Source organism: Falco naumanni, chromosome 1, assembly GCF_017639655.2.
Source record: "Falco naumanni isolate bFalNau1 chromosome 1, bFalNau1.pat, whole genome shotgun sequence".
In the NCBI taxonomy this organism is placed as follows: domain Eukaryota; kingdom Metazoa; phylum Chordata; class Aves; order Falconiformes; family Falconidae; genus Falco; species Falco naumanni.
Genome location: NC_054054.1, coordinates 61,716,509 through 61,741,493, shown reverse-complemented (window position 1 = coordinate 61,741,493; position 24,985 = coordinate 61,716,509). Strand labels below are relative to the sequence as shown.

The 24,985-nt window shown below is 42.3% G+C and overlaps 1 protein-coding gene across 2 annotated transcripts; it reads right to left on the bottom strand.

The window, feature by feature from the left end:
- Positions 1-1,608: 1,608 nt before the first annotated feature.
- On the bottom strand, positions 1,609-24,571 carry PDGFRL (platelet derived growth factor receptor like). Of its 2 annotated transcripts, XM_040596603.1 has the most exons (7): positions 24,441-24,565; positions 17,661-17,690; positions 16,711-17,005; positions 8,870-9,021; positions 7,174-7,467; positions 6,735-6,874; positions 1,609-2,376 (listed from the first exon to the last, which is right to left on the bottom strand). In XM_040596603.1, exons 1-7 carry the CDS (start codon positions 24,493-24,495, stop codon positions 2,188-2,190), a joined length of 1,155 nt encoding a protein of 384 aa, XP_040452537.1. In that variant the 5' UTR covers positions 24,496-24,565; the 3' UTR covers positions 1,609-2,187. The 2 variants fall into 2 exon arrangements, with proteins under 2 accessions (XP_040452537.1, XP_040452543.1); XM_040596609.1 differs by lacking the exon at positions 17,661-17,690 and having other exon boundaries at positions 24,441-24,571.
- Between the last annotated feature and the right edge of the window lie 414 nt (positions 24,572-24,985).

The following is a 24,985-nucleotide window of genomic DNA, read 5'->3' as shown; positions in this document are numbered from 1 at the left end:
AAACTGTCACGATGGAAGTGATGGTACCACATGAACTGCTGTGCTGTTGAACAAGTCTGAACAGATGACACTATCTCCCACTTGCTAGGTATGTTGAAGGAAATCAATTGTCAAATTAAAGGCTCAAAAGCACTTTGAAATTTAAGAAGTTGGCGCAGCTCCTGTAGTTCAAAGGGAAAGACGTTGTTCTGATAAATGAAAATGCTAAAAACAATGAACACATTGTGCAGCCTCATCCAGAAGCTCACAGACTGTTACTTTGGTCAGACTGAAGTCTTGCCTCAAAGAAAAAAAAAAAAGGTACAAAGACCTCTTCTAGGCATAACTAATGAATTATGTAACAGTCAGTTGGGTAAGTGTAATATTCTTGATACCTTTTAATAGCAATGAGAAAGAAGATCAACAAGGGACTGCCTCTTACACCTTCATAGTTGGTCCTATTGCTTGCTGTATTTAATTTTTCTTTTTTTACCTACTTTGTTTCCAGAGACCAACGATATTACAGGCATCTGGGGAGCATTCTCCATGAAGTCTGTTTCATGAGACATGCATAGAGCCATTTCAGTCTTTACCATGAATATTTATCATATAGGTTACATGTTTTATTTTAGCATACAGGAACCTAAACACTTTCAGCAAGATCGTTCAATGTTTTCATTAGCTACACTAATAATCAGGTAAATGATGTTATTCAGAAGCTGCCATTTTTACATCAGTACTTGCTAGATACCACTACTTGAAACTGTACTATGCATATGCTCAAAGGTTTGAATTACCTGGAGCAAAGGGCTGGCTTGAAGCCTTCACCAGAAGAAAATGTTAGGCATTCTAGTCAAATGCAGGCTGAGACACACTGAAGTGTGCAAGGAAGGGACCAGTTCCTGGTCTCGTTCCTTGTATACTCAGAATACGCTGGTTTTCACATGCCTTGGAAATAAAATGGCTTGCATTAGGACTTTTTTTTTTGTGTGTGTGTAACACAATTACAGTACTGAGTGGATTTGTATTGGAAGCTCTAGCTTACATGGATTCTGAGCTTGAGGCTAGGAAGAAAAAAACATTGCAAAAACGTCCAACAACATTGTCACGAAGTTCTTACTTTTTCTCTGTAAGTCTCTGTCCTTGTACTGGTAACTAAATTCAGCGTGAGAGCAGCAGTTGCTTATTTATCCAGACATAGTTCTGTGTAAATGAAACATCTTTCCTTTTCTCCCAAGTAAATTAGTACAATCCAGTTGAACCTGTTATTAACCCAAGAAGAGATTCTGCTGTATAGTTGAACGTTATTCTAATGTTACAATTGTGGGGGTTTTTTTTCTGTAAATGACACTATATAAATAAATGCAAGTTTTACCTTTAGCAATCAATTTGCTACATACTTTAGTAAACATAACACCATGCATCTATTAAGAAGTGAATTCTAAGTAAGCTACACATTACAAGGTTCTAAGAATGTAACAGAAGGGAAATCCAACGTATGGAACTACTTACAAGTTTCTAGAGGTATCCTCTAGCACCTAAATATATACTTAGTATTACTTTTCCCTAGGAGTGAGGATTTTGTGTCTTTCTACATATATGAAATGAACACAGACACATATACATATATGCACATACATGTTTATATTTTCATAATGTTCAGAAATTTAATTATTCTTGTGTAAATAAACATTTGCTATTGGGTAATTCTGGAACAAGGTTATTTTGTGCGTTTTTTTGTTGTTGTTTTGCTGCTGTTTTAAACATGTACAGTACTCCCAACTTTAAAATTGCACAGCACCAGAACAGATACACCTGCTTGGTGAATTTTGAGGGATATTGAGTATCTTCTCAGTTCTCACACAAAAAGCAAAACCATACAGCAGGTTAACCTTATGAAAGAGTAGAGTCTGAGGAAAAGAGATCGTATGTAAAGGAAAGCCCAAGAGCACCTATTCCTAAAGATACTAAGCCATGTGCGTGTTCAGGCTTAAACTTTAATACTTCATAGTAGTTTTATTAACTGCACCAACTACTGCTGGGCATAGGGAACTCCATTCTGGCCTGTCCAGCTAGTGAATAGGGAATGCGTTGACATATGAAGAGAGACAGTGATAAAGCAAGTTACAATTAAACATTAATAAAGAAAATAAATGGCTATAATGTCAAACAACATACCGTTCATTCTATGTCCACAAACCTTTCCTATCAATTTAGTTCCACTTTAGTAGCTACTGTTGTTTCTCCTTGTAGGTTCTGAGCTATACAAATGTAGTTTCCAGCATCTCCAGCTTCAAAATCCTCAACAAGAAGAACACTCTTTGAGATTCTTGTGGTATGTCCAGTTCCTCTGTTTATCAATCTCCAGAAGTTTTGGATAATCACAGGCCTCTCAGACTGTTTAAAAGAAAAAACCCCAGGCACGTAAGAAAATAAGTGATTCTGCAACATGTATTTAGTGACACTACCCTATCAAACTCTAAACCAAGAGGTCAGATAGTACAAGCCTTGTACTTGTCCAAAAGTCAGCCTTGAGTGAGGAAACGGAAGGTGCCTCTGGCAGTTGTAGCAACATTCCTGCATTAAATATTGATGTACCAATAAATTGTGCCCAATAAGGGTAATACAATGGCTCTTCCGCTCTAACTACAGGTACTGCATATCTTCAGATTAGTGATGGGCTGCCAAAGCTCTGCTTGGAGTACATGAATGAACTCGGTTGTAGCTGTGGTCCCCTTACTAAGGTTGCATCTAGGTACTTCATCAAACAGATGAGGTATCTCGGGGGAGATGTCGGGACAGACCTGTGAGCGTATTTTCAGACTTTGAGCATGTCTTGAAAAGGAAGGCAGCAGCGGCATGAGTTAGATCACCAAGCTTTACCTAGTGCTCTTCTGGCACAGAGAACAGCTTTAAATTGTGTGTTGCAAGACTAATTCCTCCTCCTCTAATTTCAGAACACTGTATTAGGTAACATTCAAGCAAATGCTAACAATTCAGAAATGCTTCTGAATTAATCCAAATCCATTATGCTTTCCAAAATGTAACTTCAAAGCCAAAAATACAAACAAGGATGCTTCAAAAGATGCTTTTTAGATTTTGTTGTTGTTGTTGTAACTGGCTTTTTTCTTTCTCTCTTCTGTAAGAGAAGTCTGATGGACTGTTTACCAGGTCACACTCCCTGGCACCTCAGAAGTTTGCGAAAGACTGGATAAGAGAAACTGGCCCAAAACAGCCTAAGGCAGTCTCTTTCCTTCCAAGATCCATCATGCTAGTCAGCAGCTTTAATCATGTTGGCGTGTGCTATACCAATAACCTGGCTAAAACTGGCAAGACAAAGAGAGGTTCCTGCTTGCAAAGAAACCATCTCCTCTTGCTTCATGAAACAGATGGATTAGCCATTTACCAATATGGATGCTACAAGGCTTAAGCTAATAGTAGCAAAAGGTTAAGTAAACGAAACACTTATCTAGAGCCAAAGCTATAATCCTGCACTTGCAAAATGACCGGTACAGAAGAAGCTGCCAGTCTTCTTGAAGCTTAGGGATAAGTGCAATCAGGGAATACCTAGGAACTGGCAGGCACTGGCAGGCATTTACAGCTAGCAAGAACTTTTCTGAAAAACTGGTAATCTCACCCAGAAATCCTTAGCCTTTTTGAAAGAATCGAGCCATTTAGCAGAGCTCTGCCTAGCAGAGCACTACCTCCTGTTGCCACCCTGAAAATCAAGTACTACTGCCCACCTTTAGTTAGTTCTTAAATATAGCAAGTGAACTTACCTGACCCTACGGAAAGTGAAAGTAAAGGCCATGTGAGGCAGATGCTGTTTGCCTGATTGGGCTCCTGCTAGCCCAGTTTTCCTCAAACTAACTGCCTTCTGCTTTGAAAGTAGTTTCAGAGAATCATATTAAGGAGTAGTGCACCAGTATGCATTCACAGCAGGTGAATGAGCAGATGCAATTGCCAGGGAGTGGCAAGGGAAAAAAAAAACCAACCACAACTGAGTGAAAAAATAAGAGGGAAAGGTTAGTAACTACAGAGATGAGATGAGGGTCTCTCCAATGCAATGTATCTAGGAGCAAGCAGGGACTTAAGTGCTGCTTCTGCTCAGGGATCAAGTGGTAGGTGACAGCCCAGGTGCTGGGTGGGGTGGTGGCAGTAAGCAAAAACTATCACTGAGCTACCTGCACTGAAAGCAGCAGCAATGAATGGAAACATCCAGTGAATCTTAGAACTTTGTCAGTCTTTTTTCTTGCACAAAAGGTGTATCTGACCAGCATCATGATGGTCCTCTCTCCTCCTTCCACCTCCACCTTTTCCTCTGCAGTATGTACTTCCTTAATAAACGTGAAGTCTTCAACAAGCATACAGTGCTCCTACTCTGATGTTTACTTACATCATTTTTCTGGGGCAGAAACACGAACACAACTCTTCCCTCCCTATCCCTGGGCACAGCTGGAGCTGAGACTATTTACTCCAGTGGATAAGCACATCAGCCCTTTCCAGGGCAGATGCAGGCCGGAGGCCAAAGTCTTTCTCAACCCCCCAACAGATGGGTGCAGTGAGAGGGTGTAGGCCTCTGCTGATAGTGCACGTGCCCTGCACTGCAGCCACAGTATCCACAGCAAACAAGGGATTCAATTTGCATGTGTTTTGTTGTTTATATTCAGTTGGTGCCAGAGAGGCATAACTGTAGCACACCTGTCAGCATCAAGTGCTGTAAGACCACTGGAAACAACTGGGCCAAGAACAGCCAGCAACCAGGTTTGGGCAGCCATTCAGCTGTGAAACATCTAAAAGTAGCAAGGGGTGGACATTAGCAAGATACTGAGTTTTGGAAGGCCAGGCTTGAGTCTAGAATTTAATCCCTTCAATTTTTTGCTCTTAGTTACAAAAGACATAAAATTGAGGTTTGTATAGCCAGTTACTACAGCCCAATACACAGATATCAAGGGAAGCTAAAAAAATACAACAAAAGATCTCACACACACACACACAAAACCACCAGAAAACCGTATCAATCAACAAAGCTAATGTGATCAGCAGGGACATTTCTTCTTTTCCCCACCCAAGAGAGTGAATCTTTGTAAGACTGTCAAGAGTTAAAGCTCCGACTTGAAGGACAGAGAACAAACTGCCATTTGTTGATGCATCCCACCCAAAGTAATGCTCAGAGCTAAATTCAGAGGAAGACATTGGGCATTTAACTCAAAAAACCTACTGCACTGCAGCTCCTTGAACTTGGAGGCACTTCAGTTTTCCCTAGCATTTTACTTTTAATTTCACCAACAGCTGCAGGTTTCTCTGCTCATTTAGACATCTGACTCTTTCTTTCTCAAACTCAAATGGACACCAGAAACAGGAATTCTGCTGAACTCTTCCAGTACTCCATCCCGTAGTTACTCTTCACCTAATTCGTGCTATCAGTACCAAACCCCCCACCAAATGCAATTGAGGCTGCCCTCCTTTAACAGCCAGGACAGGGCAGGGAGAGGAACTCAGTAATTGCTCACAAATGCTCAGACTTCAATAGTCTCAGCAGGAAAACTCAGGACAACCAGCAGGGAGGAAAGGAAAAAAAAAAAAAAAAAGGTGGAGAAGAGAGGGGGAAGTGAAAGAATGAACATCTAAGTAAGGACCTGGTTCTACATGCCCAGTGCCCTCACAAGCAACTGAAATCCCTTTTGTGCTCACTTGCTCTCTCACTATTTTTACCCCTGAAAAGGCATGCCACCCCTGCATGACAGTAGAGTGCTACAGTCTCTACCTTAGTGGCTACAGCAAACTTCTGGGGCTTTAGATTTGAATTTTCTCAAGCTTAGTAAGCAATGAACTCCAATCACTCACTTAAACGTTACCTCTGCTGTTAAATTACTTAATTCTATGCTGGCTCAAGGGGACCAGTGCTGATACAAGTACTTTATTAGCAAGGTACTTATTAGCATCATCCTTTGACAACCCAGTACTAGGAGGGCTGGCAAATGGAATACAATGCAATCCCCCAGGATCCCTTTCCTGTGGTGAAGGGTTCCACTTTCCAGCAGTCCTTTGATCCCATCCTGCTTAGGATGAACAGCAGTAGAGATGAGGCTGGTTAAGGAATAGGTCCTACAGTAACTGGTCAGGGTGGGTAGAGGGAGAAGAGAGGGGACCATTAGTGTTGCTAGCCAGATACACCTTACTTTGTGCAAGAAAAAGGACCAACAATGTTCTAAGATTCGCTGGATGTTTCCAGTGGATTCTTTCTGATGAGGCTGGGCAGAAGCTGATTTCTGTGCTCTGGTTACGGGCAACAATTAAGCTTAAAGAATGCTGTGCTGTGATGAATCATGTGCCCAAGCCATGGAAATGAAAGGGATATCAAATGCAGAGGTATCAGTGAAACTTTGTGGCTTACCTTGAATAGCTTCCTGATGCTGGCTGGCCTTTCTGAGGCTTTTCTTTGTAAACACTGCCAGAGGCCAAGTGCCTCTGGAATGGAAACACAAGGAGGAGTGACCTTTGCTGAGCCTGATTTTTGCTAACATGGGTAGAGTTCTCCAGCTTCATTCCCATGCTACTTCTAGGCTCTTAGGGAAAGATGAGCTGAAGTTCAAAAGGGATGTGCTGCCTCCTCCTGCCAGCATGCCTAAGCTAGCAAGAAGCAGACACCAGAGTCTGAAAGAATCTTTACTCCAAATCTAGACACTGACTGGCATTCAAAGCATTGGCTTTATGAAGGACAAACCATTTCAGCCACAGCATACATTTCTCACCTCTTGCCGTGGGTACTGCCACCTGAAGTTCACATCTACATCTGGCTCCCCAAGGACGGTGCAGACCACATGAACGCTGTCACTGACTTCTGCTCTATTGGATGATGCTGCAATTGTGGTTGAGGGTGGGCCCTTGGGAACTGCCAGAAAGACAGTGTTTGGAAGCAGAAAATTAGTTTCTAAAGTTAAATACAATTGTAAGAGTAAATTTTTGCCTCTGCTTAATCCAACACCTAAATGATATACGCTTGCAACTCTCACCTCTACACATGGAAACTGATGGAATTTAAACCTACAAAGTTTTATCACATATGCTTTAGATCAAGATTTTAAAACTCCGTGATTACATTACTTATTTTATTTTTTTTTAAATTTGTTTTCTAATCAATGTCAGCAGAAGACACAAGTCAGTGTAAGCATATAAAAACCTGCACTTTACCTTCCACATACAGTAGGTGATACTTGATGGAAATCTGAGGTGCTCCCTGTGACTCTGCTTTGCAGTAGACTATACCTTTATGATCAGAAGTAGGGTGCTGGTAGACAAAACCCTTCTTCACATCATAAATAATATCGGTTCCATCTGTTTCAATTTCTTCTGCTGGAAACTCCCTGTGTAGAGTTACTTTTGCTGAAGGAGTAGTAACGCGGCATGGGATGACTGCAGGTTTATCTGGGTTCAGGTAAACAATCTCAAAATAACTGGGAGTAGGTACAAAAAGTTCCTCTTTATCTGTGCAGAAGAAATGACAAGTTAGAATAATATTTACATTTTGGCTTAACAGAAAGAAGAGAAAGTACATTATGACAAGAGAAAATATTGCTCATTAAAAATTAACCCAAAGCTTTTTGCTTTAAATACACATACACAAAAGGAAAAAAAAAATCAACTTTTCTAGCCTGTAAGTACATATTTATATAGCTTGCATTAAAAACATTAAATCAAAAAGAAAAACAAAGTATTCTTCACTGTAATCAGATTTTTGTAATCTTAAGAAAATCTTTGGAACTCATCTAGATCTAATTCTCCCACTTTCAAAGAGTAACACATAAAAAAAAATCTACCACCACTGGTACAAAAAGCACTGCTAGAAAGAGATATTCTTTGGAGCTACAGCCTTTTCATACATATGATTTTAGGCAAATGTTTGATGTACTGCTCTAAGTAGCTGAAATATTTAATGCTTTTAGAATGACAATTAAAGAGTATTTCCGTATTTGGCATGCTGCTTAGAAATATAAAGCTGAAATTCTTCTTTCTAGCACAAGCATTTACATAATAACTTGACTGAAAAGTTTATTCCAGCCTTTCTAAAGGAATGTATTTTCAGAACGTTAAGCGCTTCTGATAAATGGCTTCTGCACAGTCTCATAGTCTATTTTAGCTCCAAAATGTATTGTAAACAATCCCATCTTAGCATTTTGTACTAAAATATCTGCTAGCCAAGAATGGTTTAGCTCTAATAAGGCAGCAAAGGTCATTTTACCATTCAGAATATTTTCCAGGAGAAGAACAAAATAACCATGTGATTTCAACTCTGTTGTACCAAGCAGCAGTAAACTGTGCACAGTTACCTACTATGGTCCTGTCCATGCAGTGTTGGGCCTACAGTCAACTTCAAGCTCTGTGGGACAACAGAGTGTGTTGCCCCAACATGCTATATAGACTCCTGGGAGAAACTGTGGCTTTACCGAGATCAGTGAGGTCAAGATTTTTAAGTCAGTGCAGGTAACTGGTGGAGGGGCAGGGGGGAGATCCATGTGGTCATCTGAATGCCATGACAAAATGAATCTTCTGCACAGATTTATTTTTCTTATGCAGACATTTTCAAAAATTCTACAAAACTAATAAAAAAATGTTTAAGATCCTCAGAACACATGTTAGTATTTTCAAAGGTATTTGCTTTCTCTTGCATTATGCAATATTTTGGGTACACAAATCCATAGGAAAAATGGACTCATAAATTACACTGAGCAAGTAATTTTGTGCTCACCAGCACTGTCTTCCTTACCATCCATTTAAAAAGATGAAAATCATGGAAGAAAAGTCTTGACAGTAAAATTGCTGATGTAGCTTTATTGCTGTCTGACTAGCAAATACTTTTCCATTACTAATCCCCCAGCGAGTTAATTACCTGTGAAAAAGATGTACGTTGAACCTGTTTTAGTCTCATCCTTCCTGCATTTGTTACCATTGCACAGCTGAAGCCAGCAGCTATATTCACCTGTGTCTGCTGCAGTGGAGTTTGCAAGGATCAGCTGACCATACCTGTCAAGCTGCTTTATACTGGGGAGAAATAAAACAAAAAGCACAGAGACAGATGTATTTCCTCTTATATTTCCGTCAGCTCACTTCTACTTTTGATTCTTTCATTCCCACTCTGCAGCTGACCCACCTTTCTCTTTTGGAGCTATGTTGCAACTTCCCCTTTTGCTTCAGCACAGACTTGCTTACATGAGTAGTTTCACTAATTTCAACTACTCATGAGCGCTTGCAAGCTGTTGCCTTCTGCAGTTCACTCTTGAATTCTTTTCAGTCCCCATTTTGAAACTAGACTGTGACTGCTGTAGACAGTACGTTCATTTATGTTTTGTCTCAGTTTGTTCATGTATATCCCACATTTTCATTCTCCAGGTCAACCTGCAGGCATCTCAGTCCTTTTTTGATACCATTAACTGTAGCACTGCTTCAAGATAATTCGGAAGTAATAAGTAACAGGTACTTATTAATAAGAGTCTGATGATTTATGCCTGCTTTCAGTGTGAATGCTTTCTTATCTTAAACATACTGGTCCAAGTTTCCACTTGTGAAGACCATCATAAAGAGCTTCTGTATCAGCTTGGATTTGTTCTGCAACTAAGTCATTTCGCATTGCCTGCTCTTCTGCCCTAAGCCACCTCACTGGCATCCTCTCGCTGGAGTTCCTCATCCCTCTTTGCTATTTCAGAGCATGATCCTGCGTACTGCTAGTGTCATCACATAACTACACAAAATTCACCCATGTGATTATTTCAGACTTGATTTTCTTTTTTACTCCTCCCCCTGAATTTCCCAGATACATCTCTCAGTGTACTGGCATTTGTAAATGTGCAAATATTTATAAATATGCAGCTATATATGTAAACACTGACAATGTTTCTAAGGGTCAAAGGTTCTATCTGTGTTCTATCTATGAAAGAGAGCAGCAACAATCTTATCGTGTTCTTTTTCTATTTTAAGGTTTGTTTTCCTGGCTCTTTCTTGCAGACAGATGGTGTTATAGTTGGCAGTCTGCTGTGTTGCCTTTTGATGGATTGCAAAAGCAATGGTCCAACAGTACCATTTTTCAGGGAACCCCGTCAGGATGGCCATGTGGCAGTACTGATGCACTCCACCACTCTGACCCTTAAAACTGTTATTTTCAACCATCTGCCTTTACATGATAGCACATCCAGAAGACATAGGTTTCCTGCTTTCCTTTGCAAGACATTGAGTTGCAAGGTCATTTCTGCTCTAACCAAGTCAGGAGAGATTTTTCCAGTTTTAGGCATTTGATGATAAACTTCTTTTCAGCGTTTCAGATGAGGTCTGGACAAATACACAGCTTGCATGAAGTCTGAACAGCTCCAATACTCTTATTCAGCTGTGGGTTCTTTGAATATTAATTATTCTCCTATGTCTTCTTATTAATGTGGCAGTTATTCCGCAAGGCAGATACCTGACTGAATCATTTATTTCTGGGATTAGCATACTTTGAAGAAATTCCTCTAATTTGAGGAATATCCTCTAAAACTCTGTGTCACTGTGTAACAGCAGAACTACAGACGTGCTTAACTGTACTGTATGCTCCAAATTCTTCGATTTACATCTTAATTGCAGGCAGACTATCTGCTTAAACAGAGAGGCCACTAGTTCCAGCTAGATACACTTCTCAACACTTCTGACTCCCTAGGTGTTCTGCTAGCAGTTTACACTACTACCAGCAATCATAAGCAACGGTTCATTTAACCCAACGTTTAGTCTCCAGCCAAGGACCTTAGAAATCGAAAACACACCAAACACACAGCGTAAACAGGGCTGAGAATTACCTCTTCCATTAAAGCCCTCAGACCAGACACCACTAGCACACTCATCCACCACAGGGCATTTTGAGGCCTGCCTAAGGAACCAGGCAAATCATGTTTACAACCCACTAATGTGCTTGTCTTACGTGACCTCATCTGATTCCACTTTTTGGAATCATGTAATTATGGAGTAGTAGCATTTTCATTTTTTAATACATACACTACCTTACATTATAAATTATCTTCAGTTTTTGGATAAGCTTTGAGAGATTCCTATTCCTGCAAGAGATTCTGTTGTGTATCATACCCAACAGGAAGAAAAGAGAAATATAAAACATATCTTAGTTTGTATTATTATTTAGTTTTACAGTTCACGTTTCATAGGCTACATGATTATATCAGCATAAAATGTTTTGCAAGTATCCAGTACCAAATGTCAACATTACAGAGAAACCATTATGCCAGAACATTTTTGCCTCCAACTGCTAGTGCAGACACTGAACCATAGCTCAAAATCCCAACAGACAGAAAAATAAGGTCACAGTTAATTAATTGTTGTACAGTGTGTTCTGCTTAACTGAGAACATGCTATCCAATAATCAATGGAAATAGCCTAGTGAAGTAGTCATCCACAAACACGCACTAACAAAACCTGGCAACCGAGAGTGGAAGTGTTGAAACTTGTGACATGACCATATTAAGCAGACAAAACAGGCCGTATAAAGTAAATTATAAATAGTAAATCCTGCAGCTGACCAATATTTCCAGAAAATTTTTTATTTCATTAGTATTTTAGAAGCTGGGAAATCTGACTCAAAAGCCAAAACTTTCCTGGACTCTACATATCACAAAGTAAAAACATTGTATATACAAACATTCTGAGACTGTTTAAAGAAACAAGAAAACTACTCCAAAATCTTATTCCAGGCATTCTCCTTAGTAAGCTTTAGATATTTAAAGTTCAAAAGATCTTTGCCAGAAAAACTACGCCAAGTTTAGAAGCTTAAACCCCTCCCAACATATAGAAAGACAAAAAGACAGTGTACATAGCATCACTTAAAAGCATCTAGCAAACTCCTCTCAAGCAGCTGCATTCATACTAACAAAAGACAGCTTATCTCAAATACAGTCTCACTAGGAGGGGAACATAACATCTTACTGTTTAACACAAGAAAAAATCCTTAGCTTTCAGAGCATACAGAACAAAATGAAATTCAGTTATACACATGAGCACAACCGACATCCTACTAAGCCAGCAGCAGCCTGCATTCACTGAAAGCAGTCTAATTTTGCCCTCTACAACACAGTGTCCACAGTACTTGTGAGTGCTCCTCTCCATGCAACCCTCACACTCACAAATGTGCATATGATGCATGTCTGGCTCTTAACTCCAGTTTCTTCCACTGGATCAGCTCCATTTTACATGAGTTTATTTATCAGATGATGTTCTGTGATAAATACAGCCGGTCTTCGGCAAGTGAGAGACCCGTGCTCCAAGTCAGACAGAGCAGAAACTATGTGAAGTTAAGGCTGCCTTCTAGAGCAGCTTTTTGCTGTAAAGCATAAGAAAGGGAAGACATGCCTGCCTTTGTTTTCCTTTCATTCCTTCCAGGTTTTGATCCTTCTCATACACTCTAGATCCAGTTTCTGGGCGAGCCTGCAGTTATTAATTTGTTATGCACAGTCTTACAAAACAGCATTCCAGCCCTTCTGTTCTGGAGGTGCACAGGCTACCTTTGACCGTTACTGCTGCCAAGATTTTTGGCCAGTTCAGGCAGTTTTTCAGACACAAAATTTTCAGACAAAAGGTCATCTGCAGGGTGTATTTACGCTGCACAAGGCAAGAGAACATTACAAATAATAAGCTAGTCCTGAAGGAAACCGGTGTGTGTCCTTAGTTCGGGAGCCAAGTTTGCATGATTCTAGTCTTCTCACCAGAGTTGCACTGCACGCTGCAGTCTCTAAAGCTGAGTAAATCAGTTCAGTGTGTACTGTTATTTACTTCAGTTACGACAGGGGAAAAAGTCTTTCTCCTCTGGCTCAACAAAAAACAGCCAAAGAATCCTCCTCCTCCTCCTTTCACTCAGCATCTTTCCCTCCCCCCATATGGTAAGTTTAACATATATTAACAGCTACAGACCTATTAAAAACTGAGACCCTCTAGTACAAGTAAGCGAAAATATTTTATTTACCAGGTCATAAAGTACACCTACAAAGACAAACTCAAAGAAAGTACAGCCACTAATACTACAGAAATGGCTTTTCTAATTATAATCTCTTCCTTCTTGTCCTCTAGGCTGCTGTGTTCTCCTTACCATAGGGGTGAGTTAAAAACATGCCAAGCATGGCATGGTGACAACACTTCTGGCTTTTATCCCTACTTCTTTTTGCAACCACCCATAGGAAATACATTACATGGATGCTAAACTGAATGAGTTGCAAACCAAAACACCCTCTTCTCCCAGAACTAGACATGAAGCGGAATGCAGTGAGCATCTTCGGCATCAGCTCCTGCCCTGGACCTCTGACCAACTAGGCTACAAATGTCCTCAGTGCCCTGAACCTTAAGGTCTCTTCTGCCTCCTGTAACTGTCATTCTGTTTAGATGCCAGGGTCCTTAAAGCCTCCTCCCTTAGCAGCTGCAGTTAGAGGATGTTAGCAGTTCCCAGGAGATGTAAAACACCTTGTTTGTTGTTTAAATTCCCACCAGACCAGTCGAATTTGTACAACCCTCCTACTATATAAAGAAAAAACAGGAACTGGATGCCTGAGCATCTGCTCTTGTAGGGACAACAAATGAACAAAAGAACAGCAGTCATTAGTCCCCAGCAATTACAGGGACCTCCACCACCATTACCCATCCTCTTCACTTACCTTCAGGCCTGGCAACCAGCTCCTTCTTCACTTTTCATTACCTCCTCAGACCCCAACCACTCCCCCCCCTGCTGCTGCCACTAACACTGGCTTGCACCAGTGCCCCCCCCAACTCCAGCAAGACCAGCATGGTCAAAAAGCCCAACCCAGCTGATTAGCTCAGGCTTCACTCCACACCTCACTAATTGGTAATGAAGGGATCACCTTATAATTGGTCTTTAGGCATTCAAAAAGTGTTAGAAGGTACTGGACGTGTACCTATCTAAATGATTAAACAACTTTTGCTGTAGGTTATTTGATAGTAAGTTTTCAGATTTCTCCTCCTTTGCCCTATATTCAGCATTTTGTTTTAAAATATATCTTTTTATATATTTGTAATATACTTGTAAAATTTTAAAATTTGCCTATTGTAGTTGGTGCTTGGCCTTTTTTATGCCACCAGGAAGACCTAGGCTCCTCTTGAATGACGGTTATTACATTGTCAACCTTTTCTGCTGCCAGTTCACTTACAGACACTACCAACTGAGAACACAATAACATGCTATCTTTATGATATTTCCAGTTAAATTCAGTCAAAACTTTCTAAAACCACGGAATGTAGATTTCATAGTTCACATCCTATAAAGCAAACTTTGTTTCATATGCATCTATTAGCACTACAGCAAAACCCCTGAGATAATTACCAAAGTCATCCTAAAAATGTGACAAAAACTTAACTGCACAGAATTCTGTGGTCAAGGTCTCCATAAATTCTTACTATTCTGTGGCTCTGAAGTATGCTACTTATCTATGCTTTCCATTTCTCTAGTTAACTATAGGATCTTCTGCTTCCTTCAAAATAGTTGATTCAGTCTAACTCAGCCTTACTGCTTCAACAACTTAATACAAAATAATATTTCTAAAGCAAAGTTGATCATATTTCAATACAGAGCCTTAAACATAGCCTAACATACTTCTAAAAGAAAATAAATACTTAGGCAAGTTATATCCACCCATCCAAAATGTTTGATAGCATTTATTTTGTGTGATGTTATTAACTTCTGTTCTATGGTTAAAATACTACAAATACTGAGAACAAACAGGTAAATTGCTGAGGCAAGAGAATCCCAAAACACGAAGTGCCAAACTACCCAACTAGGAAACGCCTATCTTTTTTTCCCTAAACTACCTTAAATTCTTGTATTTTGTCCCATGTGCATCACTAGAAAAGTACTTAATTTTGCAAGACAGGAATAAACAGTCAAATGAAACAGCATTCAGATTCCTCTCCACAAACTGTGAATACTTGCCTTGCCTCCTTCAGTGCCAGACGCTAACACTCAGATAACACGACCTGGAGGTCTACAGGACAAAAATCATGCCAACAACCTATCTGCAAATGCACAAAACGTAAGAGACACTTGAAAACGACAACCGCCGCCAAAAAACGCACGCGCTCCCTGCTGATCCTATTTTGCACTTTCAGCTTTGGCTTGCTGGAAGGCACGGTCTGTATGGTAGCTGATAAACGCCACCTACTGGAATAAATCCAGATAAAACATTTCTTGCAAAAGAAAAAGCAGTAGTTGTTTAAATCGGCCACAAGATCTTTTGAGAGACGTTGCTGTGATAAACCCTCTGCAGAAAGAGGCTTGCTGCCGCAACTTACTGTGACAGAAGCCTTGCCCTAGCTACAGAGGTTTATTCAGCCAGTGTAGCTCTCGAACTCCTCAGCTGTCAAGGGGCAAGCAAATAAACACTCCGAGAAGGAGCAACTCACAAATTTCAGAAGGATATGCTAGAGATCACAGTGTGTAACTGCCAATCTTCAGCACCCTTCTTTAAAAAGAGAGGTGGGAAGGAGAAGAATGTATCTGCAAAATTAATTAACTGGGAGTGATTTTAACGTAGCCTGATACCCGTAAATAAGTGAAATAGATCACAGAGACTCAGATAACCTGTTATTTAGAGAGCCCATATATACTTATATTTAATTTAGGAACAAAAGGACAATAGGAGTTGATACCTTTGCTCATACCTCTGTGCCTCTCACCTAATAATTCAAGAAAAGCTCATTATAGCTCTTTCTTATGGCATCGTTCACAGTGCTCCAGTCTCCTCACTACTTGTCTTTCATAGACATTAATCTCCACGAAACACCCAGTGAAAATAAACACTACTCATGGCCAAAAAAACCAAAAGGCCTGTGGAAGACTGCCTTAAGCTCATTGTATGCCCCCCTCTTTCAAATACAGAAGTTACTGCATTTAACTGTGTGCCTTCCCAGTTTTTGAGGATAGTAAACAAATGTATGAGGTTTTGGAAGGAGATGCTTAGAGCAACAGGACACTCACCTGGTGGGGCAGAGAAAGGGAGTGTCCTCAGTTCCTCTTCCTGCTCTAATAACCATTTATGCAGTTTCCATTAAGATGTCACTAGATGAAAGAAAAAGCCTTCCTAAACCCAAGGTGACTATCCTCAGCGTTAAACTCTGCCACACCACAAACCTCACAATTCTCTTTTGGACACAAAGGTAACGTGGACTGACAAAGACTACTCTTATTTGCTCCTTAGCACGGAGGCTGGTGTATTTTTCTGCTAGTTGGGAGATGTGGGTTTGAGCTTCTTCAGGAAATCAAATCTTTGTGCCTCAGGTGGCAGGTACATTAACAACCAGTACAGCCCACCAGAAGTAGGTCTCTGTAAAGCAACAGAGTTGGTAGTGAGTACCTGACAACCACACTCACACATTTTGAGGGTTTTACTTTGGACTAGCTCTAATATGGTTCCCTGTTAGTAGCTGGAGCACACTGGTGTCCTGCTAGACCACATCTTCTATTTTACATTCTTCTGAAGGAAATCCAGTTCACATGCTACAAGACTACTCCACAGTGCAAATCACAGAGCAGTAACTGGTGACAAGTAGATGATGCTCATCCTTTATTGTTGACATTAGAAACCACTAGTTGGAACATCTCAATTGTAAAAATATAAACAAACAAACACACACCAATGGTGTTGAAAGCAGCAGGAAAAAAAAGGGATTTTTTTGTTCCCCTGAAACTGCAAAATACCTTACCTGAGTCTGGAGTCTTTAAAGGTGTCCAAGTATGAAGGATAGTTCCAAGTAACATTACTCCCCTTACATCGCAATTCTATGCTTTGTCCTGCAGACAGGCTTAAAGTGGCAGCTAGTTTCTGGAAACGACCTTTATCCATCACCTGTGTCAGTATGGACTGGGACTTCAAAGAGGAGTCAGCAGGTTCTCTCTCCTTCATTTTGGGGGTTTTGGGTTTTACCTTTTTGTTAACAGGCTTAATTTTGTTTTCCCCAGGTTCTTTTGGATGCTTACTCTTCGCAGGCTGTCCAGTAACTAAAGAAAAGAAAATAATGATACTAATTAGGAAAAGGTTATATAGTCTTTTTGGGGAAAAAAACCAACCACTTCCTCCTTATCACAGAGAGGAACTGAAGTTTGTTCTTCCTATAAAGGGTTTGTAAAAATGAGTAAGAGTTAATTCCCGTAAGTTTTTGAAGTCTCTGGCATGACCCATTTTCCTGGGGAAAAACGGAAAAGAGAGCTTTCAACAACATGTGGAAAATCTATACTTATAGTTCACATAAGCAGACAAATATGTAAGGTATGAGAATTTTACAAATGGGAAGAGAAAGAAACAGCATTTCTATCTCCAGTTACTTTTGTCATTTCTACCTCACATCATTGCCATTTAGTACACAACGCTACACAAGTTCTCCGTCTTCAGACAGGTGTCACACACCCATCAGTTCTGCGTAACCCTTTCATACACCATGTTACTGTAAGAGACACATGAAGAAAAACTGGCAGGTGTGAAACCTCATGATTTATAAAATATTGATAGTGATGCAGTTCTTTTACAGTAAGTACTGTGAAAATACAAATGGCACTTAAGTCACTCAAAGGTAGTATTTAATTCATCACTTCTCTGTAACATGTCCAGATGAAAACAGAACCTTATTTAGAGGCAAATGGTAAGAGATTTCATTACCTGCTAGAGACAACAGGGATGCCCAGTTGCCTGTAAAAACAAAGCAAAGGAAATGGAAAGGAAAAGTGAAGTGTCTTAAATTAAAAAAAAAAAAAAAAAAGCAAGATATTCCCATTTTACCCGACAGCAGGAAGCACAGAACTTTTGTGAGATGAGCCTAAAACTGTTGTCCCCAAACATCAAAAACTCCATTAACTGTGCCTCACACTTAATTCACATTGAAGATGGCTTTTCCACATGAAAATGCTAGAGTATTTTATTGTACAAATCAATCAACAAGCTCCCACTGGAATTAAAAATAGCCCTGCTGTACAGTGAGTTAACATGAATTAAAAACTGGTACTGGCTGCAGTATGAACAGCGGCACTTACCAGACTCCTGCCACTGGTGGCTCCCGTGACGTTCCTCATACCCTGGCTGAACACCTTGCGCTGCTTCAGCCTTCTACTTCTCTAAGCCCAGGCTGACGTACACCACATCTCTTTTAAATGGCACAGAGCTTTGTGAGAACAAATTTAAAAAACTGGAAATTCAACCTGAACATAAGAAAACACTTTTTCTGTGAGGGTGGTCAAGCACTGGCACGGGTCGCCCTGAGAGACTGTGGAGTATCTATCCATCATGGATGGATAATCAAAACCCAACTGATGCTAAGCAATGTGCTCTAGGTGGCCCTGCTCGAGCATAGGGTTGGACTAGATGATCCCAAGAGGTGTCTTCCAACCTCAGCCATTCTGTGACTCGGTGTTCTCAGCATGCAGACTAAGGCTGCCTGTGCAGGAGTATTTGTCTTCTGGTCTCACACCAACTGAAAAATAAACTGGAAGACAGCAATTTTGAACTCTTTTGGGACTCTTAAGTAATACGTTTTTTGAGAGGCACACATCCAGTTACTAAGGTACATCCCTCCCTTGCCACACAGACAAACATTTTTACCGGTTCTACATTATGAGCAGCGGTGAAGTTGATCGCAAAGATGCCTCACCACCATAAAATGCACCACAAACTAAAGAGATCAAATATAAATGCCTTCCAAAGATCATGATAGTTTAAAATAAAGAGTAACATTTTATAGTTTCTGGAAGGGAGACTGAAACAAATATTTATGTTTCTTCCTATTTTTCTTAGCACCTGTGATGCCACTGGCTATGCAAAACTGAAAGACTTCAGGGAATGATGGTAACAAAGGAGAATTTCAGAGAGGTGGCAGCTGCTTCCCACAGAAGACTATGAAGTAGGGCTTTTCTAGTTACTCAGAGCACGGTACCCTAGGGAGTGACACACTGCATATATTACAGGGGCAAACAGTTGGTGCAGGAGCACTTTTTCCCTGCATCACATTAGAAAAGCTACAGTTGTAGCCTTACAGAAAGTGGGTCAGGACAAATGTCTACTTAGCCAGTACCTTCACCCTGACACCACCCAGTGTCAGATGTCAACCAGGGAACAGGACAACCATCTCTGCCCCTCTGATACTAGTGTCCCAAGAACCTTTAGCTCAAGGGAGCTGTGAACCACGGTTTCTGTCATTTTATTGTCCTTGGTGGATTTTTCCTTCATGAATTGGTTTGGTCAATTTTCAAAACTACAGAAATTATACATAAATATTAGATGCCTCATAGTTTTTGTATTAAGTGAATAAACAGCCATTGTTTCTCCAACAACTTTCTCTGCAGCACTTGTACTTTACAGAATTTAAGTGTCCTTCAAACATATCCTTTCTGGACTGACACGTCCTACTCTTATTGCTCCTTGTAAAGAATATGCATCTCACAACAGTTCAGTTACATCACATTTGGGTAATGGGAAGAAGACAAAAGCAGACTGTACACCAGGTTCAATATACGGTCAGTCACAGTTGCACATATTAATGGTGTCTTCTTTCCTGTCCAAACAGCTCGTTACTTTTCAAGAAAGAAATATTAGGAGCTGAATTTCTCTAGAATGAACAAGTGTCACTCCAAGATCACTTTAAGGAGGAATTATCAGTTAGAAATTTCTAAGTAGAAACCCATCAGTGTGTATATGAAGTTTGAATCATTTGTGTTACTTCGCATCCACCAACACAAAATTCAATTCCTATTTTCAATGCCCAGTCTTTCTAAATGGCGCGATCCTTCTGCAACTCTTTACTAACAGTTTTCTTTTAGCAGATTTAGAAATATGCTGAAAAGCGCCTGCCTTACAATATCCCTGTGAAATTCACTGAATAAAAACAAATTCATGACCATACTGTAAAAACTGAACGTTAATTCCCACTCTTAGTTATTACTCCATGAGGTCTTCCCATGTCTCACAGCACCTTGGTTCCCATGGAGTCTTTAACAACAGGCTTATCAAAAGCCTTTGGCAATCTAAGTATATCAACCAACTCATCCATGGCCACATTCCTATAAAGTCCTTCAGAGAACTTCAGCAGATCTGCAAAACAAAACACACTTCTGATTTCCAGGTGGGGGCAGCCCTACAAAGCCGTACTGACTCTTCTGTAATTCATGACTATTTATCCATGAGTTCAGTTTCCAGAATACAGAGATCTGGCTTTGTGCCTTTACCTCCCTAAAAAATCTTAAAATACTGGCATATTTCCATTTCCCTGGAAAGGAGCAGTTGTATGATAGGCTATGCACCCAAGTTAAGACTTCAATGATTTCAGATTCAACTTTAAGTCTCAGGTGTGTATCATCAACTCACAACGCTTAAACACTGTTCATGTTGTTGATTTTCTCTAAAGCCAAATCTTTTGGCACATTAATGAGATGTCTAATGATTTTCCTCATACAGACAGAGCCTGCTATTACAGTGCTCAGTAGGATACTGCACTCAATGTTTCTGATATGCTTCTCATGTCACTATTTTTCATTAAAACCTCCCTAAGCACCTCCATAGTGAACATGGGTGCACACAAATAACTTTTTAATTTAAGCTTTACTTTCTGTAGGTGTTCTTTCTTATCCCCCATTTCTACCAGCCTTACAAATTTTGCGGCTATCTCTCCCTGCCCAACCCCAGCACATCAGAAGAAGAAAAGGATTTATGGCTGATTTTACCCCTTTTGCAAGCTGTTTCTCAAACTCTTTTTGTCTGCCTTATTCTGGTTTTTATATTTAATCCATATGTGTGTTAATGAGCCTCCTCATCTTATGTAATTCCCCCTTCCAAAATTAAATGCATCAGTCGTTTCTTTGGCTTTTATTATTCCTGCAAGAATATTAAAACTACAGTCTGGCTGTTCTAAAGCAACATCTGAACCCAATTACCCAAGTACTACTCCAGATCAAGTCAAGCACTGCTGCTTTTCTCAGGGATTCTCCGAGTAGCAGCTCTAAGAAGTCATCATTTGTGGCATCTAAACAATAGCACTTGGAGTCACACCCCAACACGTCTGATCCAGCCTGTGTGAGGGTAGGTAATTCTTCCTTTTGCTTTTCTATCCAGTCCTTGCTGCCCCTCTGATTTTCCTTAACAGAGTGATCATTCCCTCCATTATGCTGGGTGGTCAGTTACTAGGTTGTTCTCCACAAGGCTGGTATTTCAGTCCGGATGACTTATTGACAAAACCCACCAGCAATTAGATTTAACACTAAAGCTTTCTTCAACACATACTGCCACCTTTCCCTTGGGTTGAGCTATTCCATCTTTCCCGTGTAATTAGTGCCCTAGTATTAGAAGGTCCCACTGATAGGCCTGGTAAGCCTTTTAGATGAGCATTCCCATTTCAAAACAGCAGTTCCAGCTCCTTGTACTTTCCAGAATTGTCTGCAGAAGCACTCAAGACTTGGTCCAGCCACTCTTTTCTTCCCCTCACTCAAATCCTACTGAAACAGGACTACTTGTTCAAACTACTCTGCCACTTCCACTATGCTCTGCCCACGCCAATCACGACACTTGTTCAAAGGCACACAGATTTTATAACCTCCCCCCAAGGAAAAGCATCATTCCAAACTGTGTGCTCTTCTACACCTGACACTCTGCCTTTAAGAAACTTAAAGACTCCCCTACGAAAGCTTTCAAGTTCAAGTGCCAAAAGCCTGGTTTTGATTTTCTCTAGATGAAGTTTTTCCTCTCCACACAAGCTCCCTCTGTTCCATGTTTCTGTAGCTCTCAGTAAGTCTGAACACTTTCCTCCTATATCACACCCCCAGCTACACAGTGAGACTCTTGTCTGTCTGACCTTGCATGTCCCTGCAGGTGACAGCAGGGGCATTTCTGGAACACCGTCAGAGGACCTTTTATCTTCCTACACAGAGAACCTAGTCCTGCCTCACTGCTGCACCTCCCTGAGGTGAATTTCCAAGCAAGCTGTGACCACACTCCTCCCCAACACTCTTGTGTCTGTCCAGGTATCTACTGATGCCACCACCCCTGTACCTCACAATCCCACCTTCTCTTTATCACCACATCAAGTATCTGCATACCCAATAACTACGTTAACTGATACGGAAGTCTATTACTTAAGAGGACACACAATCAAATCCCTCCAGGAGCAACAGAACCCACCACACAGATTCCTCTGTTTCCATACCCAAACTGCAAGACTTTCCCAGGGAAGGGAATAAACTCAACTAGCCCACTTACGCAAGTACATTAATATGCCATGTCTGGGATACTTTACCAGCTCAGCAGATTTACTGAGTGCAGGGCCCTCACTGTTTCAATCCAGCAGCAGCACTTCTTATTAATAAAGTAATAAAACTAAGACTTAGAGGAAATACATTCATTGAGAACTTTCAACCTCTGATCAGCTCATAATGTCAGTTCTAAGACGCACTGTACTCATTTCCTCTGAGTTTCCAACAGTACATTCAGGGTCCCTACTAACTCACCAAGTCAAAGCAGGAGACTACGCATCAATATGTCACAGAAATACACCACAGAGCACTTTTGCTTCTGGTTCATAGTATTTGCCTCATCCTACCCTATAATGTTTGTCTGCCTCTTGTTCTCACAGATGTTACACACAGAACAACCCCCAAATAAGCGTTACTCACATAATCCTAAAAAGCATCCAGTTTTGACTTGAGACATCACCTATATCCAGATTTGCATTCCACTGGCTTAAAAGCTCCACAGGTTATAACTCAAGAAGGCCCCTGATCTTCTTCTAGTGTCCACCTAGAGAACTTCAGAAGCAGAGAATGAGCAAGGTCTCCCACAAGGCCAGAGGAATCATGTCCACCGTCTGCCAGATTCCACAAGGCAGGCCCCTTGCTACATCTTGACAGCATCACAGACCTTTCAACTCTCATATTAACGAATTCTTCCTTGAAAAAAAAAACCCCAAAAAACCAATCAAGTGTGAGATTACCATAAAGGGTAATTCTTAACCACCAGGATTAAGATGAGAGGGAAGAGTCTTCATGATCACAAGTAACGTAACAAAATAGGTTGGCCACATATTTGTGGTCCTTCAAATGAAAAGTTAAGCATCTGAAGACTCGCACGGACAATACAGTGACACATCAACACTCATATGGACAATCTGGAGGGACATAAACTAAATTAGGAAGGCTATTCTGGAATGACAATGTCTACATTAGGACTTTTACAAGCTGTAAACAAAGGAACTGTCATTAAGTACGCCAGGTTACCTTCTCCCCTAGCTAAGCTTCTGGATGACATTGCATGAAGCACCCAAACCTCAGTATAAACCAGACAAACTAAGAAAAACATACTCCTGGGGAAACTCTTGCCCAAATTACAACTCATTTCATGTTCTCAAATAGAAAACACTCTTCTTGATGTGGCAGCGTACACCCACAGACCGGGCCTTCAGCAGAATGCTGGTTGGGAGCACAACTCCTGCACACAGGGTCAACAGAAAAGCTGGGCTGGACAGGGCTCCTGGGAGCCCCCCGCCCCCCCTCAGCTGCCCAGAGCTTTCTCCCGTTGATCTCCGACTGTCCCAAAGGCTGGAGACTCTACTGCCTCCACTGACAACTTCCTTCGGTGCTTAACAGCTCTCAGGATGAAGGGGTTTTTTTATGTTCTTACAAGAATTTTTTCTTTACGACCCGACCCGCATTAAGCGCCCCCTTGCCTTTCCTCACGCCTCAGAGCCTGCCTCCAGCCTCCCTGCAAACCCTGCCGCCGGCTGCGTGAGCCTTGCTCCTCTAGGCCTTCCCTGAGAAAAAAACAAAGGAATTGGGCTTTTTGGTTTCTTCTGAATAAGTTTTACTAAGTTTACTCACATTTTGCAAGCAGGAAACAGCTTTTACCCAGTTAAAGCCTATGCAGGTCAAGAACGGGTTACAAATGTCCCTTCCCAGTCAAAACCTTGCCTCTTTCGCCACCAAGACTTCAGCAAAACCTGAAACTGAGTTACGAGTAAAGTTCCGTCCGCTCTACAGACGCACAGCTGGGCACAACCACCTCTTTTCTCCCCCCACCCCCTCCGGCGAGGACCCGCATTTCGGCCCCGGCTTCACCGTCGACCCTCCAGAGAAAAGGCGGCGGGGGGCAGCCGGTGTTGCCCAAACGCCGCTCCCCAAAACCGCGTCGGGGACCGACACCACACGGCGGAAAGCCGCGGCAGCTTGCCGGCCGCTGACCAGGACAGCACCCCGCCTTCCCCCCGCCTCTGCCCGGCGGGACGGGAGCCCCGCACACACCCCGCGATGGCTCCCGGGCCTGCGCCGGGGGCTGTCCTAGCGGGGGGGCCGCGGGGCAGGGGCGGCCGGCGAGGGGGGCGGCCCGGCGGCAAGGAGAGCCCGAGGAGGCTCGCAGAGCGCGGGAGCCCGGCGGGGCGGCGGAGCTGAGGGCGGCGGGGTCGCGGCTCACCGTGTGGCAGCGTCTCCTGCAGCAGCAACAGGCTGAGGAGCACCCAGAGCCGCATGGCTGGAGCGGCCGTGGCGCTGGGCTCAGGCGGGGCGGGCGCGGCGGCAGCGGCGGGGCGCGGCGCGGGGAGGAGCCGGCCGGCGGCGGCCTCTGCCCGGGGACTGCGGCTGCCTTCGCCCGGGAGCCGCCGCCGCCCGCGGCTGTTCGCTGAGGGAGGGAAGGGCCGCGACGCCGCGCAGGGGGGCCGGCCGAGCGTGTCCGCCGCGGCTCGCGCCGGGCGGGGCACCTGCTGCGGCGCTTCGCCTCCCACACGGGGAAGGCGGCGGGTGCCGGAGCCCGGCCCGAGCTGCTGCCCCGCGCTCCTCGCCGGGCGGCTGCGGGCGGCGCCCGGGTCTCCCCGCGCAGCGCAGGCCCAGCGCGCTCGCACGGGACTCCATGTGCAGAGCGGGAGCAGAGCTGCATCCCGGACAATCGCGACCGTAGGGGCTCTGCGGAAGTTCGTTGCTTGCGTTAGCTCCTGCGTGGCCGCTGCCCCTCGCCACGCGTGG